The sequence below is a fragment of the Pinus tabuliformis genome, chromosome 7 (genome assembly GCF_031772625.1).
Source record: "Pinus tabuliformis cultivar Carrire ecotype Pingquan chromosome 7, CPIR1, whole genome shotgun sequence".
Lineage (NCBI taxonomy): Eukaryota > Viridiplantae > Streptophyta > Pinopsida > Pinales > Pinaceae > Pinus > Pinus tabuliformis.
This window is the reverse complement of record NC_142293.1, coordinates 1210253122-1210270777: the sequence shown is the minus strand read 5'-3', so window position 1 is coordinate 1210270777 and position 17656 is coordinate 1210253122. Positions and strand designations below refer to the sequence as shown.

Here is a 17656-nt window from a genome sequence, read left to right as displayed (position 1 = left end):
CATTGGATTAACTATCTGTGCATAATCCGAGATGAACTTCTGGAGGAAGTTTATCTTGCCTAAGAAGGACTGCATGGCTTTCTTGTGGACTGGGTGAGGAATATGTGTGATGGCTTGCATCCAATTTGCATCCACCTTGATCCCACTCTTGGAAACAATGTGTCTAAGGAGGTTCCCCTCTAACACAACGAATACGCTCTTCTTGGGATTCAAGGAAATCCCATATCTCCGGCATCACTCAAAAATTTTCTTAAGATGGCATATATGGTCTTCTTGACTTCTTGAGAACACAATCACATCATCGAGGTATACCACCACGCTCTACTCAATGAGTTTATGAAAGGCAATGTCCATATCATGCTGAAATGTTGCACTTGTGTTTACCAGGCCAAATGACATTCGTTTATAAGAAAATGTACCCCAATTGGTACGAAAAGTAGTTTTGAATCTGTTAGGTTCTGCTACCAAAACCTGATTGTATCCTGAGAAACTGTCAAGGAGATAGAACATCTGTGCCCCAGATACTGTTTGAAAAATATGGTCCATGGACGACACGGGGTAGTTATCTTTGTCTAAGGCGTGGTTTACGTTCCGGAAATCGACACACAAGTGGATGTCCTTGGACTTCTTTTGTACAGGAACAAGGTTGGAGACCGATGTGGAATGTCAAACTTTGTATATGGTCCGTGCATCCAACAACTTAGTAATCTCCTTTTGTATGAGGGGTTCAAGTGACATATGTACTTTCCTCAGCTTCTACTGATACAAGTTGACCCCTTCTTTAATTGGGATGATACGTTGGATGATCTGCGTGTCATAAGTTTTTAGGTCATCATACGTCCATGTGAACACATCTCGATACTGTTTGAACAAGAGGATAAAGGCTTGCCTCTCTTGCTGTATACAACATGTACCAAGATTGACAAACTTCGGATCCTATTATGTTCCTAGGTTTATCAGTTCGTGCCTCATGGTGGAACTGTGGGTCTCGTTGTTCCTTGGCCCCTGGAACCATTCTTGCAAGTCATATAGATTTTCCAATGATGCCACACCTTTTGTGATAATGTGGCCTTTCATGTTACCATCCTTAGCTTGCAAAGAGTGCTTGTGCTTGTCATCGTCTATCACTGCACCTTTGAAGACATCAGTGTTGACCATAAAATGTAGTATCTGTTGATCATCATTAAACACGCGTAAGTTAATTATGTTTTCCGGGATAGATGGTTTGTACAAAATTTCAATAGTAAATCTATCCTTAATCGATGACATTCTCGAGACTGCATTTGCCAGTGCATTGGCAGTTGTGTTACACGTCGTGGTACAACAATGATATTAAATGCTTGGAAGTTTGAGATTAGTCGCCATAACTCTTCTTGGTAACTTTTGAGATGCGGTGATAAATAATGAATGTTGTTACATACTTTCCATACCACTATCTCTGAATCACCTACCACTTTGAGCATGACCACATTGAGGCTGGCGACTTTCTGCAAGCCCAAAAAAAGTGCTTCATATTCTGCTACATTATTCGTGCACTCAAACTCCAAGCGACTTGGCACTAGATTCTTCCTGTTGCAAGGATCAATTAGAATATACCCAGATCCTGAGTCATCTTATGTCTTTGATCCATCACAATATGTATTCAACAACTCATCTCTACACAGCCCACTTGATGTGATGGTACTGCTGCTACTACTATTGGTGCTACTATTGCTACTATTGGTACAATGTGCTGTACAAGTTTCATTACCATCAGTTGCGCAAGGAAGGAGTCCAAACTGTGCATCTGGTGGGGTTGGAGCTGGCCATGCAGGATAACACCCCAATGTTGTCTCAAGGAGGCAATTTCCGAACATGAGTTCTGCGAAGGCCAACAATTCATTCTTGCCATTGATGGGAGTGACATTATGTTTCATGTACCTCTCGGATTCTACTCAGATTTGGTTGCAATTTCCCTTATACGGAAGCCACATGTGAGACCCGTCTGTAGCAAAATATCCATCTAACTTGCTGGACCAGTCTCTATTGAGTAATAGACCATATGCTTCCGGGATGTCCATAACCACTATGTTGATGCATTGATGGACTTGACCATCATGAGATAGTCGAATCATCATGTCTTTTAATTCACCAACAGCTTTACCGATGTTCGATCAAGTTGGATGATTCGCATATATGTCTCACTCCATTATGAATTGATCCTTTTAGTGATGGAAAGCGGCATGACGTTGGCTGCCGTGCCAGAATCAACCAAACAGTTGTGAACATTGCAGTTGCAAATTTCAAAAAGATAGCAGGAATGGAGGGAAAAATGAGTTTTCTTCTTCCATCCGGAGTGTATTGAGCACAGTTGAAAGTGATCTGGGAGGTGTGCTTGCTCCCTTGCTAGTAGAGGTTGCGTTGTCTGCCACTATCTATCCTAATGCACACAACAGGATATCTCGCTGGCTCTAGATCTTAGCCAACTCGAACAAAATTTTGTTTGCCCGAGTTTTATTCATATCATCAACAATGTTGTAATCCAGAGGTGGAAGACTCACTGAGGTGTCTAGGGTAAAATGAGTGTTCGTGTTATCCAACGGAGTGTTATGCAGCTTGCTGCTCATGGATGTGCTTTTGTCTACTGCTATCTTCCCGAACTTGCTTTGTGTTTTCTTCTTTCGAGCCTGCTTCTTGGTGTTCATCTTTGACATCGTTTGGGAGCATTGATACACGTTCACGACATGCTTAGAGATTGATGGCTCATCAGGTGAAACCTCTTTGTCATTATTTGTGTCTTTCGATTGCTCCTGTATATTGCTTCCCGCATTGAGTGTACGACTGTAAAAATAAATTGTGACTCACTTCCAGCCGAAACAAGAGTTATTGGGATGATGTCCTTTGTGGAAAGAACAAAATTTCAGATGAGCACATTGTTTGAGCTAGAACATAGGCTTCTGCACAGTTTTTGAAATGAACTGGTTGTTGCTTGATGCACTACTTGCCTGTCTCTGCCTAGGCGAGTGAATGCTTGCAAATGTGTCCATTCTATGTTGTTTGAGTCCAGACATTTCAGTGAAAAAGCTCTTGACGAGACGAGTGAGGGTCTCAATGTCAGTTGCTTCCTTGTCTCTACCTTTGCTTGCCGTTAGTTGGGACTTCCTGCTCGCATCCTTGGAGTCCTTCGTTGATTCATCATCCTCGATGACTCTGACTGCACGCAGGTCTTTCTCAACAGCGATAGCCTCTTCACAATTTTCCAATAGTGTTGGTTTTGCAAATCGCTTGACAAACTATGTGATGTTGGTTGGCAGTGCAGATGTGTAGTAATCAATGGTGACGGAGTCATAAGGCTTAGTATCTACTACGAACTTTTTCAATATATGTGTAAACCTCTGATTGAAATATATCACTTTCTCTTTTCCCTTCATCTTGAGGCTTCCCAACTCTTTGAGTAGCATGACTAGGGTCTTGTCATCAGCGAACTTCTCAAGGAACATGCATTTGAATGCAACCCAGTTATGTATAGAGTTCGGTGGAAGGCTATGATACTAAGCAATTGCATGACCAACCAAGGTACATGGGAAAAATCTACATCCTACATCATCATAACTTACCTCGAGGGTCTGTAATTGCAGGTAGAAGTTGTCTAAGTGGTCCTCTGCCTTTACCATGCTGTCAAGGTCAAACTTGACGTTCATTCTCTTTTCTTGCCTTGACATCTTGTGTAAAATGGGCGGTAGAGCCAATGGTCCTTGAGTCATCCATTCAAGATTTAGGTCCACCATCTCTTTGTTTTCTTCTTAATTTTTTCCTTCTTCCTCTCCTTCGGAGTCTGATGATTCCGACTTTGAGTCTGTTGGTTCGTCTTCGCCTTTGCCTCCTACACCGAAGTTTGATCCCAAGATCACAAGAGTGTCTTGTTCGCCTTGCCAGATGATTGGAGGTTCCTTTCCATCTTCGATAGCTTCTCCTAGACCTTCAAGTGTGGCAAGGGTTGTTTCTTCCACTGATGATACAACAACTCCCATGGGAGTAGCTTTTGGCTTCTTTGCTGCACGTGGAAGATGTTGTTTGTTTGGGATTAGTCCGACTGATTTCGCGAATTGGCGAGTGATGGGATAGATCGAGCGAAGGGGTTGATATGGAGTATCGTGTTTAACACTAGGAGGTGAGGAGTAACCAACCGCAGAGTCGCGTGTAGGTGAGAGGGAGTGCGAGTTACTACCTTGACCAGATGTTTGATGAATGAGTGTGAGGGGAATTTCAACCATATACAATTGGCTACCCTCCTTCTAGCACTAGAAATGTTGATGGTGCTGGACCCGCCAACATTCGAGGGATCACCCCGGTATGAAGTCCCAACTAGACCTCACACCATTTGGTGTGGGAGTCCCATCCGGTATGATGGCCCAGTTGCCATTGTCTTAAGGATTTGCCTCAACTCTTGCTTGTCAGCACAAGAGAGTGGTCTGTTTTGTCTTCAAGAAGTGATTTTTGCATGCCTAGTGAGTGTAAGTGTACTCGTGTCAATGGTTCTTTCTCTGTAAAAGGGGAAGACGGTGAAAGTGAGTTCCAGGCTGGATGGGATATAGTCACAACTCAGCTAGGAACACACAACACAATAGGACATGCACAACTTGCAGAGGAGCAGTCCACATGGATGCAGCAGTCACAACATACAAGGTAAGATAACACGTACAACACTCAATGGATCAATCCGAACGAGTGCAACGATTGTTACAACAAGCTTCATGTGAAAGGTCTATCTGATGTCCGGGAGAGTAGTCTACACAGGAAAGACAATGTTAACAACATATACAACACATTTCCATTAATAGATTATGCATTACAACAAATGAAACAGTTCAGATGTAGAACACAGGTTAAAGAAACATGCATTACAAGTGTTAAAGATTAGTCTTACAATAGATAAAATACATGTGTGAAAACATGTTGGCTTGCAGTAGGCTTCTGAGTTAAGTGAAAGTTCCAGGACACATCGTTACACCATACATCACTAACCCCGAGCGCGGGGTGTTGGAGCCACTTCTTAATCCTCAAAGAAAATATTACAAACTCTCTTGGCTATGTGGGAGGAGCTGAGGTGAAAAATCCCCTTGCATGTACAAATGAGGGGGTCTTTATAGCCAAGGGTGAAACTGACCCTCATGGCTGTTCGACTACCCTCATGACCATTTGACTTCCATGACTTTTCGACTTACATGACTCTTTATTCAACAAGTGGGTCTCTTGGACTCCCACGTTACATCACATTGATTGACAACAATCCCATAGTAGAGATGTGGGCGACATGACTCATGACACGACTTGACATGATAGTGATGGTACATTCACGCTGTTGCTGAAGTGCATGTCGAGCTTCAGTGTTGTTGGGTGATGGGTGTCTTCATGGTGTACCACCGCTTCACCTCCACATGGCGAAGTGTGCAGATTCTTCGATGGTCCTTGGTTCACTTGATGACGCTTTAGCATGTTGTTCCTTTCTTGTACATTGGAAGGCTTGACAGGCTCATCTATTTGTGAAGGTGCATGTTCCTCACTTTCATCCGTTTCGCATGCATCATTCATTCACCCGTTGGTGAACCTGTCCTTCTACATGTGCTCCCTTCATTCATCCCATTCGTTATCTTGCCATGTTTGTTGGCATACCTATACTTGCAGTCACTCATGATGAGACAACATGAGACGACATCAAATCCAAAACATTCTAGTCTACCATGACACATGATCATTTCGGATGTAGGTGACCAGGAGAGGTAGAAAGGTTGTGAAGCGGGATGATGGCTCCGGGCACTGCTGATGAAAACTATGCAAGAGTCACTGAGTGTGAATATGGGCAATCTGAGTCAACAATGACTGTCTACGAGGTTTGACTCGGCTGGAAGACAAAATTGCATAAATTTTTGGAGGGACAGTTCGGGCTGTAGGAAGGCAAGGCATGCATGCTTTGGGAATTTTTTGGAATGAACGGGTAGCGGGGGCTGGACAACCAGTTTTGCACAATTTTCTAGAGGAGTGGGTTGGGCTGCATGAAGGGTTAGCAGGCAGGGATTGGGCAGTTTTTTGGGGGAACTGCCCGAGAGACTGGCAGCCAAAATTGCGCAATTCCCAAAGGGAATTGGCAGCTAGATGCTGGGGTCACTAGCAGGAAAAACTGTGGAATTCCTAGAGGGAACTTCCAATTAGCTACTGGAGACATTGGCAGTAGAAACTGCACAATTCCTGGAGGGAACTGATAGTCTTCTTTAGGGGTTGCTGGCAAGGGAAACTACACTAAGGCCAGGAGGCTGAGCTTCTGGTCATCTCTTCACAATTTCTGAGTTGAGTTGACTGATGGGTAGCGGAAGGCCTTCTCATGAACACTGTGCAATTTCTGAGATGAACAGTCGGTCCACTGTTGGGATGACTGACTAGGAAAACTGCACAATTTTTTGAGGGAGATAGGGACGACACTTGGTGTCTATCTAGCCTGTCTTTGCAATTTCTTCAGTTAGCTAAGCGAGTAAGGTCAATGACTGCTATGTAATTTTTTAGGGGAGTCAGTCCCGGGGTGACTACCGGGTCCGACTGTTCGGGTGGTCAGCATGAGGGTTGATTGAATTTCTTGCGAGCATTGCAGCTTGAAAAGACTAGCTTGGTGCTTCTGCATTGTTCTGGTTGACAGTCGATCAAGTCAAAAGTGGGGTGATGGTCCAGCTATCAGAGGGGAGTTTGGTCATTAGAACTTCAGCAAACATGACTAAGTGTGTGAACGATCGAAAGATGCATAGGTGATCATACGAACACACACTCACATGACTCATGACAAAATGACCCAAACCATCTAGACACACATGTTTAACATGATTGATCGACGATGCAAGTGACGAGCTCGACACTCATGAATGATCGTTCATTGATCGAGACGACACTTGCATGATAGTGAATGTGACTCCGTGTGTGAGTGCAACAGATGTTTTAATAATGAACACGAGACATAGTTAGGGGATGATTTTGATAGCCTAATCAAATTTGCAAGTCAAGCACAAATTTCTTCCTTGAAGAGGGATGAAAAATTCCTTACACCTTAAAATGTCATGTTCTTGAAATTTGTAGCCTATGTACCATCTCACTTATCCATTTTCCAAACAAAGTTTATTTTGTTTCTATAATTGCATATTTGTTAAATAATTTTGTGTTCTCATTCACAAATTATAACTATAATTCCTTTCTCTTAAGCATCCATTCTTTTTCTTTTTCCCAAAGAATGATCCTCAATTTATCTTCGGGTGATTTTACTTCAATTTTTTGTTCCTCACTCAAACATTGAAAATCTTCACTATTGTAGAGTATCTCTAAGGATTCCTTTACTTCATTGAGAACTCAAGTATCTTTTATATTTTTGTCCCTTTCCCAATTAGAAACCACTCGATTTTCCTCTTCTAAATTTTGTGAAATTGAATTTTAGCAAATTCTTGTATATTACCATTATAAGGAATCCACAAAACTTTATTTTTCCCATGTCAAAGGATCTTAGCTCAAGTGATTTGGTGAATAATTTGCTCCCTAGCTACACGTGTTCAAGTCTCTAGAGACATGTTGTAATTTGCCCATTTTTAGAATTTATGAAATACTTGTATCTGGTGTAATAGTGGTAGTTGATCTTTCGAAGTTACCGATTCTCCAAAAAAAATTGTTTCAGTTAAAAAAAACTTTGTTTTTTCCCACAAAATCTGGCACCTTCATCCACTCTATATTTAGTTTCAAGGGGATATAATTTTTCCTTATTGTAGAGGACACTTCTAACACCACATTATTATGACCAGAGTCCCCCTCAATAGTGACCCATTTTTTGATCATTTTTAGTTCATCTAAGAATGCTTTACATATTAAAAAACTTATTAAGCTACTTTGAAATTTTAGGTTCCCCAACTCTATTGTTACTTCAAGAGGAGATAGTTTAGGATGTTCAATATCTAAAAGGTTGTTTTTTCCAATTTACTAATGAAATAAATTGATAGAGGATATAGTTGAGTGGTCAAACCCCATAATCTTGATGCTCGTAAGGTGAAAATAAAGTATTTCCCTATCACGACTAATTCATTTTGCATACTATCCATTATGAAAAATATATTTTAGTAGTCCACCCTATCTCTATGAAGGACAAAAACATTCAACTAGACTTCCAATTGTACCAAGACTCATGCCATGCCGTAGTATCCATACTTTAAGAAATATATGTTTGCTTTGTAAAGGTACCTAAAGTGTTACCAATTTCTCAAACACCTCTTTGGACCATACAACCATTGGCCATTCTAGGATATGAACCCATTCCAAGATAACGTCCACATTAGTTGACTTGGCATCAAACATGCCATTTCTTTAAAAACAAAGATTGAGATCTGTGCAAGATACCTTTAGCTTATTTGGTTTTCCTAAACACCCAAGCCAATCATCCCTTTACTAGAATTAGGGTATGTGGCGAGGCCCAGATCAAATTTTGCTTGGTTCAATTATTCATTTCCTTCAAACTTGTTGTCTTTCCTTGAAAATGTCTTACAAATGCTTAGTCTCACATCTCCATAACATTATGTTTTTTCTCCCACCTCGGTTTAGATTGATGGCCTCCTATGTATTTTTGATACATTTACATCTCTTTGTCTTTCTAGAACCCTTACCACTTTAGATTTTGAGAATATGCCACCAATCTAAAGCTTTAAATCCAACATATTGCCAACAAAACCAGAAATTAAAAAAAACATGGGTTAACTTATATGATGGTTGTAGAGAAAATCAACTCATTATAAAATGTTCCGAAATATTCTTGAAATATTTATTTTTTATAAATTACACAACTATAACTTAATTTTTTTATTATTATTATCAAATTCTAAACAAAATTTACTAACTAAAAAGACCATATAGTTTTAAACACTGATCATCACTAACAACAACCAGAACATTGAATATTTATTCTCAAACTTGAAAATACAAACTCAACAATACCAACAGCAACACCAAAACACCACTGTAATATGTAAAGTCCGTATATGGTAGTAGTAGTTACTATAATTATTATTATTGTTGCAGAGATCAAGGGCAGGGTTTGTAGCAGTAGCACTTTCGGCTGGTGACGTGGAAATCGCAGCTTCCCGTTGGAAATCCCTCAGTTCGGCAAACATTTTTGCAGTTGGTGCTACTCACGCAGTACCCTTTGAACTTGCCGCTTGGGGTTTTGCACATACGTCCCTCTGCCTCTTGAACCTGCATCATCCCTGCATCGCATTTCAACAACTAATGTTAGCATTCCATGCTATATATATATATATATATATAAATATATATAGCATTCCATCCATTCTTCCAATCCAGTGATGAAGGAGAACGAACAAATAGAATAGTAAAATAAGAGAGGTGATTTACCGATGGTTATAACGAGCAGCACGAGCAGGAAAAGAGCGCTGAGTCGAGTGCCAACTCTGTTGCCCGCCATTATTGATCTCCTTTCTCTGGTTAGAAAACACAGTAAGCTTCAAAGGTTGAATGAAGAGCAGTAGGCGTCGTGCCAAAGCAGGGGAGCAAATATATATATTTATAGCAGTGCGGAGACAGGTCGATATCATGTGTATCATGTGCTATCATCTTTATTTGATGTCATCCACGTCCACCTAAAAGGAGGATTTCGGTAAGGTGGATCTCATGGAATAGATTATATGTTTTATAATTGCGTGGATTTTTGATAAGGTGGTGGGGCGAAAGTATGGTGTGGTGGAGCCATACATAAAGTTTTGCTATTGCCGACGCTCCACTTGTGGTATTTGTGGTGGAGCCATACATAAAGTTTTGCTATTGCCGACGCTCCACTTGTGGTATTTGTGGTGGAGCCATACATAAAGTTTTGCTATTGCCGACGCTCCACTTGAGGTATTTGTGGTGGAGCCATACATAAAGTTTTGCTATTGCTGACGCTCCACTTGTGGTATTTGTGTTCCCACTGTAATAAACTAAACTTTGAATACCAATCAGTGTAAAATTTCTCTTTTTATATATTATATATATTGTTTTGCTGGCTTGCTTTTGAACTATATTTGTGGCTTTTCACGTGTTGTATGTTTTAAAATTTCAAGTATAATCAAGATGAAGGTGAAGTGTGGAGAAGGTATATATTAACATTTCATTAAATTATATTATTAATTTTATAATTAATTAATATATAAAATAATAAGAGCTAATGGAAAGAGAGGAAGCTTGCTACCAGGTCTTCTCTTTTTGCATTAAAGAAGTGATGATGTAGCTATCTCATTCCATGCACTCGCAAATGTTAACCGAATTCACATTCCCTTGTATGAAGAATCTAGCTTTCATTTCCACTAGGCGTTTTGATATCTCTGGTCGTTACTCTGTGTTTTTCTTCTATTACAATGGTGTTTCCTAGTAGCAGTTGGTATACTTCCACCATGGTGTTGGATTTTTGGACATGCTGATTTACAAAGGTCTTGGCCCCCTGGTTTGGAGCCTCACCACACATCTCTTACGACAATTGTTTCGAGCTTGGAAGTAATCATAGAAGTGGTTAGTTTTGGAATTCACAACATACAGAGGAGCAGAGTGCGTCATTTGCAACACTTTAGCACATGGTGGGCTACCAACACAAGGGCAATTCCTCATATGTCTAGTCATAGCAATTTCTTTAGCTTTATTTTATTTGTATGATGGAATTCAATCTACGGTTTGTAGGGAATCTTAGTGGTGTTGACCTTCATTGGAGTATCTTGGGTTATTTGGTTTGCTACCCCTACCTGAAGCTACCCCTTGCAACCACCCTCTTTGTTATTATTAACTCACCTTGTCCCCTGACCTGACCAACTTGGAAGCAAGGAGTGAGGATCCATATGATGTTGTCCTAGTTGCATTTGGTCTATTTCATTGATTCGTGGTTGCTCTGGGGGTTCTATATCCTAGTGCCTTTCTCTCTTTAGAGCATTATGCCCCACCAACGTATGTGATATCGTCGGGTGTTTGGCAATCATGAGCCTTCAAGTATACCTTGAGCTCAAATGCAAGCCCAGACAGACATGGTTATTTTTCACTCGTCCATTCCACTAGGAAATTAGGAGGGAATCCATCAGTTAGAAGTCTTAACCACTAATGACTATCAGGCCTATTTTGATTATGAGATTTGAACATAAGTAGCCAACTAGGTTCTAGACTCTGGCCACACTAGGGGACCACTTCCATTCATCCATGGGACCACTGATAAGATTGCTTGTATTCTCAGAAAGAATATTGTATCTGCTACCTTCAAATCCCTTATTACAGTTAGAAGCTCCTTGCAATCTGTTAAGGACCCTGTGAACCCTAAGGACATGGAAGGGGTTGACTCAATCCCATGCTCCTGTGAGATTCCTTACATTGGGGAAACATGCTACTCCATTAATTTGACGATTCAAGAGCATGCAACATACATTAAACACAATCGTTCTCGATCTTCAGCCATTATTGAACATGCAGAGAAAACTAAGCACCATGTCTACATTGAGGATTCTAGGGTCATCGCGAGGGTTGATCATTTCCACCATAGGAAGATCAGAGAGGTCATTGAAACTGAGAAACAAGCAAAAAATCTCAACTAGGATGATGGTTGGAAATTGAGTAAAAGTTGGATTCGTGCCGTCTCTTCTTGATTGTTTATGTTTTTCCTTCCATTTGTTTCTTATTTTTTATTTTTATTCATTTGTTACCATTATTGATGCCATTTTTCATGGATCATTCTTATAATATTCTATTATAATTTAAATGATTATTGTGCCTTAATGATTTTTTTTATCAATTCAATTTATTTTAGTTTATTTTTAATTATTCTTTTGACCTATTTTAATTTTATTTATCTCTGAATTAACCTTGCATTTTTTTATTATTATTTATTTTTGACTTTGGTCAAATTATTAATCTTTCCTTTAGAATTTCATAGCCTATATAATAATATTATATAATTATTTATACTAATGTAACATTAAAACTATATTTCGTCTTTTCCTTTTCCTTTATTTATAAAATATAATAATTTATTATTAATTTAGTCAATAGTATTTTTCTTTCCTACTTTTTGCCTATTAATTCTCTTTTTTCTCTTTCTATTTTTAACTATTAGCTTCCTTAACCCTTTTGAGTATTTTTAGTTGTTTTTTTTATTATTTTATTTTTATTTTTATTTTTATTGACCACATTATTTATTAAATATTGACCTAAAACATTCTTATTTTGATTAAAATAAAATTTATTTACCAAATTATTTTTAGTATTTTATTAATATTGACCTAAACTCTACCTCAACATTCTTCTGTTGATTAAAATAATTTTTATTTTATTACGCAATTTTTTCATTTTGGTCCTGAGGATGAACAACATTAGAGGGTTGGAAATGTCGACCAACAAATAATGATGATGTGATTAATCCGAAAGCCAATTTCAAAGTACCTCAATTCTATCAGTCTCCATTGGCAAATGAAATCATTGCATGCGTCAATGAAATCCAAAGAGGCCAACGCCACCAATGCTCCTGCTTGGTTAGCCTCGATGCTTTCTTAGCACATATAGAAGGTCACCTACAATGTGGTCTCAAACCTCCGGCACCAACATGCACAATTGTCCGAGATCTAGCCCTAGTAACATCTTCTAGCAATTGACACTCTTCCAATCCTTTTAGCTTTTGTTGTGGTTTCAGTAAATTAGTTTCTATCTAGTAAATGCATGGCCAATTGTAAGTGGAAAACGATATATAATAATTCTGCTATGGCCTCTGTTACAAACTTAAACATAGACTTGTTAGGGAATTTTGATGGTTTTGGATGATAGACAACAACCCTCACTTTTGTCATTCTAGTTTCCCTTGTGCTACATCATGATGGAGAATAGGCCAAACAATAAACTTTGATTTTTGTATGATAGTAATTATAAGGAAATTAAAAACTCTAGCATTCATTGTATAAATTTACTTTATTAATAATATGCCAAAGATTTTTGCAAAAAAAATATTTTGTAATATTTGTAAAAAAGTTTGATATTTAGATAATGTTGGATTATGCTACGGAGAATTAAAAAAAAAAGATTTCTAATATGTCCAACATTTTAGGTGGACATTCCACCCATCATCAAGACCAAAAAAAATATTAATAACAAATGAGTGTTGAAAACTCTTTAATAAAAAAAATATAAAGTAGTCGTTAAGAAATAATATTTTTAATAAAATATTTTACAATTTAATATAAGAGAAATATTAGATAATATTAAATAACATTATATTAAAAAATAATTAAAAAAATACTTTAATTAAAATAATTAAAAAATACTTAAATTAAAGTAAGAAAAATATATAAAAGTATTTTAAAATAAATTTAAAATAAAATTTTTGAATTAAAATTAAAAATATATTAATTTATTACATGATAATGATAATTAAAAAATGTTTATTTTTTATTGTAACTCTTATGAAAATTAAAAATAAATACTTAATTTGTAATATGTACATCACAACACTAAAAAAAAAAAATTATATAAATTTTTTTCCACAGGAAAAAGCGAACCATCCATTAATAAAAATAGAGAGTTACAAAGTATATGCAGAGCATTCCGAAAGACTCGTTCTTTGCCTTAAAAAAGGTAGAAGAAAAGAGTCTCAGCTGGTTTACAAAGTCTAGCTCAACATCCTCCACTGGTTGGCAAGGAACCAGCATAACAGCCTCTGCTGAAGGACAAGAAAAAGAAAGAAAAGATAGATAAGAGAAAGAGACCGAAAGAAACAATATACAAAGAGGGAGGGAAATTATGATTTTCTCCCCTTTTTCTTCTCAACCTTTCACCATTCCCCTTGAGTTAGAGAGGATGAAATAAGGGCGAGAGAGGAGTCCTCCACAATACAAGGAGCGTCCTTATCTGAATCGGAGTGTTCTGGAGAATATCTTTTAGCCCCGCTAGTGTCCTCAAGAACTGGATTTTTCTTCGACCAAGAGGCCAACATTCCCTGAGCTGTCAAATTCTCGGATTATGGCGGCATGTGAACTTTATTGATTGCTATGGGAGAGGAAGTCGTGGCTTCGCCCCCAATTAGATCATCGTCATGATCAGGTGGAGGGTTATCTGCCTCCTCGTCTTCTGTTTCTTCTTCTGGGTTCTCTGTGTTTTGCCAGCCTCTTGGTTTTTTTGCTTGTTTCTTGTTCCTTCTGCTTTCTCTTTTGACTTGAGGATAGTTATTACAAAGGTGACCTGTCTGTTGACAGCCTCGGCACCTGAAGGCCGTATTTTCGTAATCTAGTGGTTGTTTCCACTGGGAGTTGTTATGGATCAAAATGATGCTGTCAGGAAGCCCTTGACTGAGGTCAACTTCGACACAGATTCTGGAAAAAGTATGTATGCATCTAGCAATTCTTTCTACATCTTGCTTGATGTATTTTCCTATTGCATTCCCCATTGCTTCAAAAACTTTGGGCAGCCAAAAATGAAGCGGGAGGTTATGTAACCTGACCTAGACCGGCATTTTGGAGACCACCATAGAGGAGGGGTCAAAACCCGGAAACCAGGGGGTCATGAAGAGTCATGCATTGCCCCAGAACCATGGCCCCTCATGGAGGACATGGTCTTTTTCCTCAACTGAGTCGAATTTTACAATAAAAAATCCTTTGGAGCATAAATGGATGTCACAGTTTGGTGACCATGTGGAAAAGATCCAATGCCGTAAAGCATCTGTTTTAGGCCAAAAGCCATTGAATCTACAAATGACTGCCAAGGAAGAGAAATCAGCATGAAAGTTGTTTACCTCAGGCATATCGATTGTCAAAACTGGTGTCTGCTTACTTTGCTCCACTATATAAGGACCAGGCAGATCTTGTGGTGGTGCTTGCTTGTTGGTGGTATCCCCTTTTCCTTTGACATCATCCTTGAATGAACCTGTGCCCTTTGAGCTATATCCGAAGCTTCCACCTCTCAGCCTCATACTCAGAAAAATAGTTGAATCTCTCACTATTCCATAGTGTTGCATTGTAAATTTTTCCTGTAAAATGTGCCCTGCATAAACCAAGCTCAGCAGGCTTGGTGATATGCCGAATAATTCTTGTATTTCGTCCTTTAAGTTTTTTATCAGCATCCCTGTTCTTATTTGCTTGCAGATCGTGTTCCCTGACAGGGATCTGATGAAGATTTGTATCACTTCAAGACCAGAATCCTTTATTGCTAATTTTGTTTTTTGCCTGGATCCTTCTGCTAGTTGATTCTCCAGTACAGGAAAGGGAGCTGGCTTGCCATGGTCGATTCTCCAGCATTCATTTAAAATATCTTGAGGACCTGTAAGAATCAGGGAGACCCGGACCTCTCGACGAAAGGAGATCTTGGAGAGGGGAGTCCAGAGCATAAATTTCCTCGCTGCCGAGATGGCAACTACCCAAGTCTGCGCGGAGATGAACAGGGGAGCCTCAAACCGTAGGGAACCCAGTCCCAAGCTCCCGCCCCAAACTTGGTCTTCAAACAAACTTTTAAAAGACTGCCAGAAAGCGGCAGATCGGGCCCGCGGCATACCGAAGGGGGGCAGAGGAACAATCAGCCGCAGCTTTTTCCTATAGACGCAGACAAAGCTGCCTAGCCTGGGCGTGACCCCCGTGGAGGAGAGCACAACTACCCGAAACTGGGTAGGGTCCGGTTGCTTTGAACCAAAACGCCCAGGGCAATGAGGAAAGGTGCCCAGATCCGCCCTGAGAAAAACCACCTGAGCCAAGAAGGGAGAAAAAACCTCCGGTCTCTGATTGCTTTGATTCAAACCAAGATACTCCTTTCCAGCAAAGGATCCGGGCCAAAAACAAAAGGGAGAATCGAGCTCTGTGAACCCAGCGGCCAGGCACCAAGCAGATCCAAAACAAAGCAGATCTTTGGGAGCAGCGGCGGCACAGAGCAGACCTTCAGAAACCCTAATCACTCGAAAACCCACCATCGCTCTAGAATCAATCCTCTAAAATTCAATAATTTTATATAATAGTATATGAGATATAAATATATTTTTTTTTATTTAATGGTATATGAGATATAAATATTTCTTTGGGTTAATAAAAAAGTCTAATGCATATATTTTTATTAAAATAAATAAAACAAATTTTCCTTTTCTATATATATAAATATAATAAGAGATTATATATATAGAATGTTTTTTTTTTTCATGATTTTTATTATTTTATATGGATGTGAGATTTAGTGTTGTAGTATATTTAGAGTTGGGGAGAAAGAATGAACAAATCCAAAAACAATTTATAACCTATAATCTTACGATTAAAGGAAAAACCCTCTACCTTATCTTCATGATTGAAGCATGGTTATGACTAGGTATCTAACATACAAGAAGAATTTATACAATATGCATGTCAAAAGATTTCCTAAAATTGCTTATAACTTTAGCCAAAACCCCCACCTTCAGCTAAAGCAAGAATAACATACAAATGCTTAGTCTTGGTTGGACCTTTGGGGAATAAAATAAGAGATGATCTTGCAAAAATTGGATAATATTAAACATATTATTCTTCCAAATTTAAGGATAAATGGTGGGGAAATAGAGAGCTAGAGAGGAAAAAGAAACTAAGATATTATAATGAGGTGACCAACTCCTATCTCAAAAATCAAAATTATATTTATCTTGACCAATGTTAAGAAAAAAATGAGCATTGCCAAGATAAGAACTAATTCTCATGAGATTCATAATGAGTCTAGGCATTGGTTAGTTCCCAAAACACCATGGGACAGAAGAGAATTAAACATATTATTCTTCCAAATTTAAGGATAAATGGTGGGGAAATAGAGAGCTAAAGAGGAAAAAGAAACTAAGATATTATAACGAGGTGACCAACTCCTATCTAAAAAATCAAAATTATCTTTATCTTGACCAATGCTAAGAAAAAAATGAGCATTTCCAAGATAAGAACTAATTCTCATGGGATTCATAGTGAATCTAGGCATTGGTTAGTTCCCAAAACACCATGGGACAGAAGAGTTAGTCACCTATGTGATCTTAGGAGGGTTGAATTTGAAAATAACTTTTTCTTAGATTGTCCATTTTATACTTACATTTGATCTAATTTTTAAAATATTTGTCACATTAGCAACCTTCTTGATCATTTCAGTCAACAAAATTATGGGGATCTAGGAACAATTCTCTCACTTATTTTTTAGCATATAAATACAATGTTAAATAATTTTGATTAATATCTTACCTTCTTAAGGTTTGATAGAACATGTATTTCTGAGAGGATGTTAATCATCATCATCTTCATATATATAAATCTATAATTAATATTTTATTTATAATTTCTTTTTGTGTGTGTGTATTTTGAGGAAAGAAACCAACCTCCCTCATAATGTGAGGGCTAGAGTGAGGTAGATGGTACTAGGACAACTCATAGGTATACTCAAATAAGAGTTCAAAAGAATCAAAACCAATACACCAATATTCATGGGCATGAAGCCATTACATCATTATTTATCAAGGAATTGTAGCTCATCATGTAGCCTCCCTCTTAACCTAAGGGCCAGAGTGAGGTAGCTACTACTAGGCAAACCGATAAGTATAATCCATTAAGAGTTTACAAGACTCAAAACCAATACACCAATATACATGGGTAGAAATTCATTACACCATTATTTA

The 17656-nt window shown here is 38.4% G+C and overlaps 1 protein-coding gene across 1 annotated transcript; it reads right to left on the bottom strand.

Annotated features, from left to right (window-relative positions):
* Positions 1 to 8923: 8923 nt before the first annotated feature.
* Positions 8924 to 9560, bottom strand: LOC149251761 (defensin-2-like). The gene is made up of 2 exons (XM_089459557.1): positions 9406 to 9560; positions 8924 to 9257 (listed from the first exon to the last, which is right to left on the bottom strand). Exons 1-2 carry the CDS (start codon positions 9473 to 9475, stop codon positions 9076 to 9078), a joined length of 252 nt encoding a protein of 83 aa, XP_089315683.1. The 5' UTR covers positions 9476 to 9560; the 3' UTR covers positions 8924 to 9075.
* Between the last annotated feature and the right edge of the window lie 8096 nt (positions 9561 to 17656).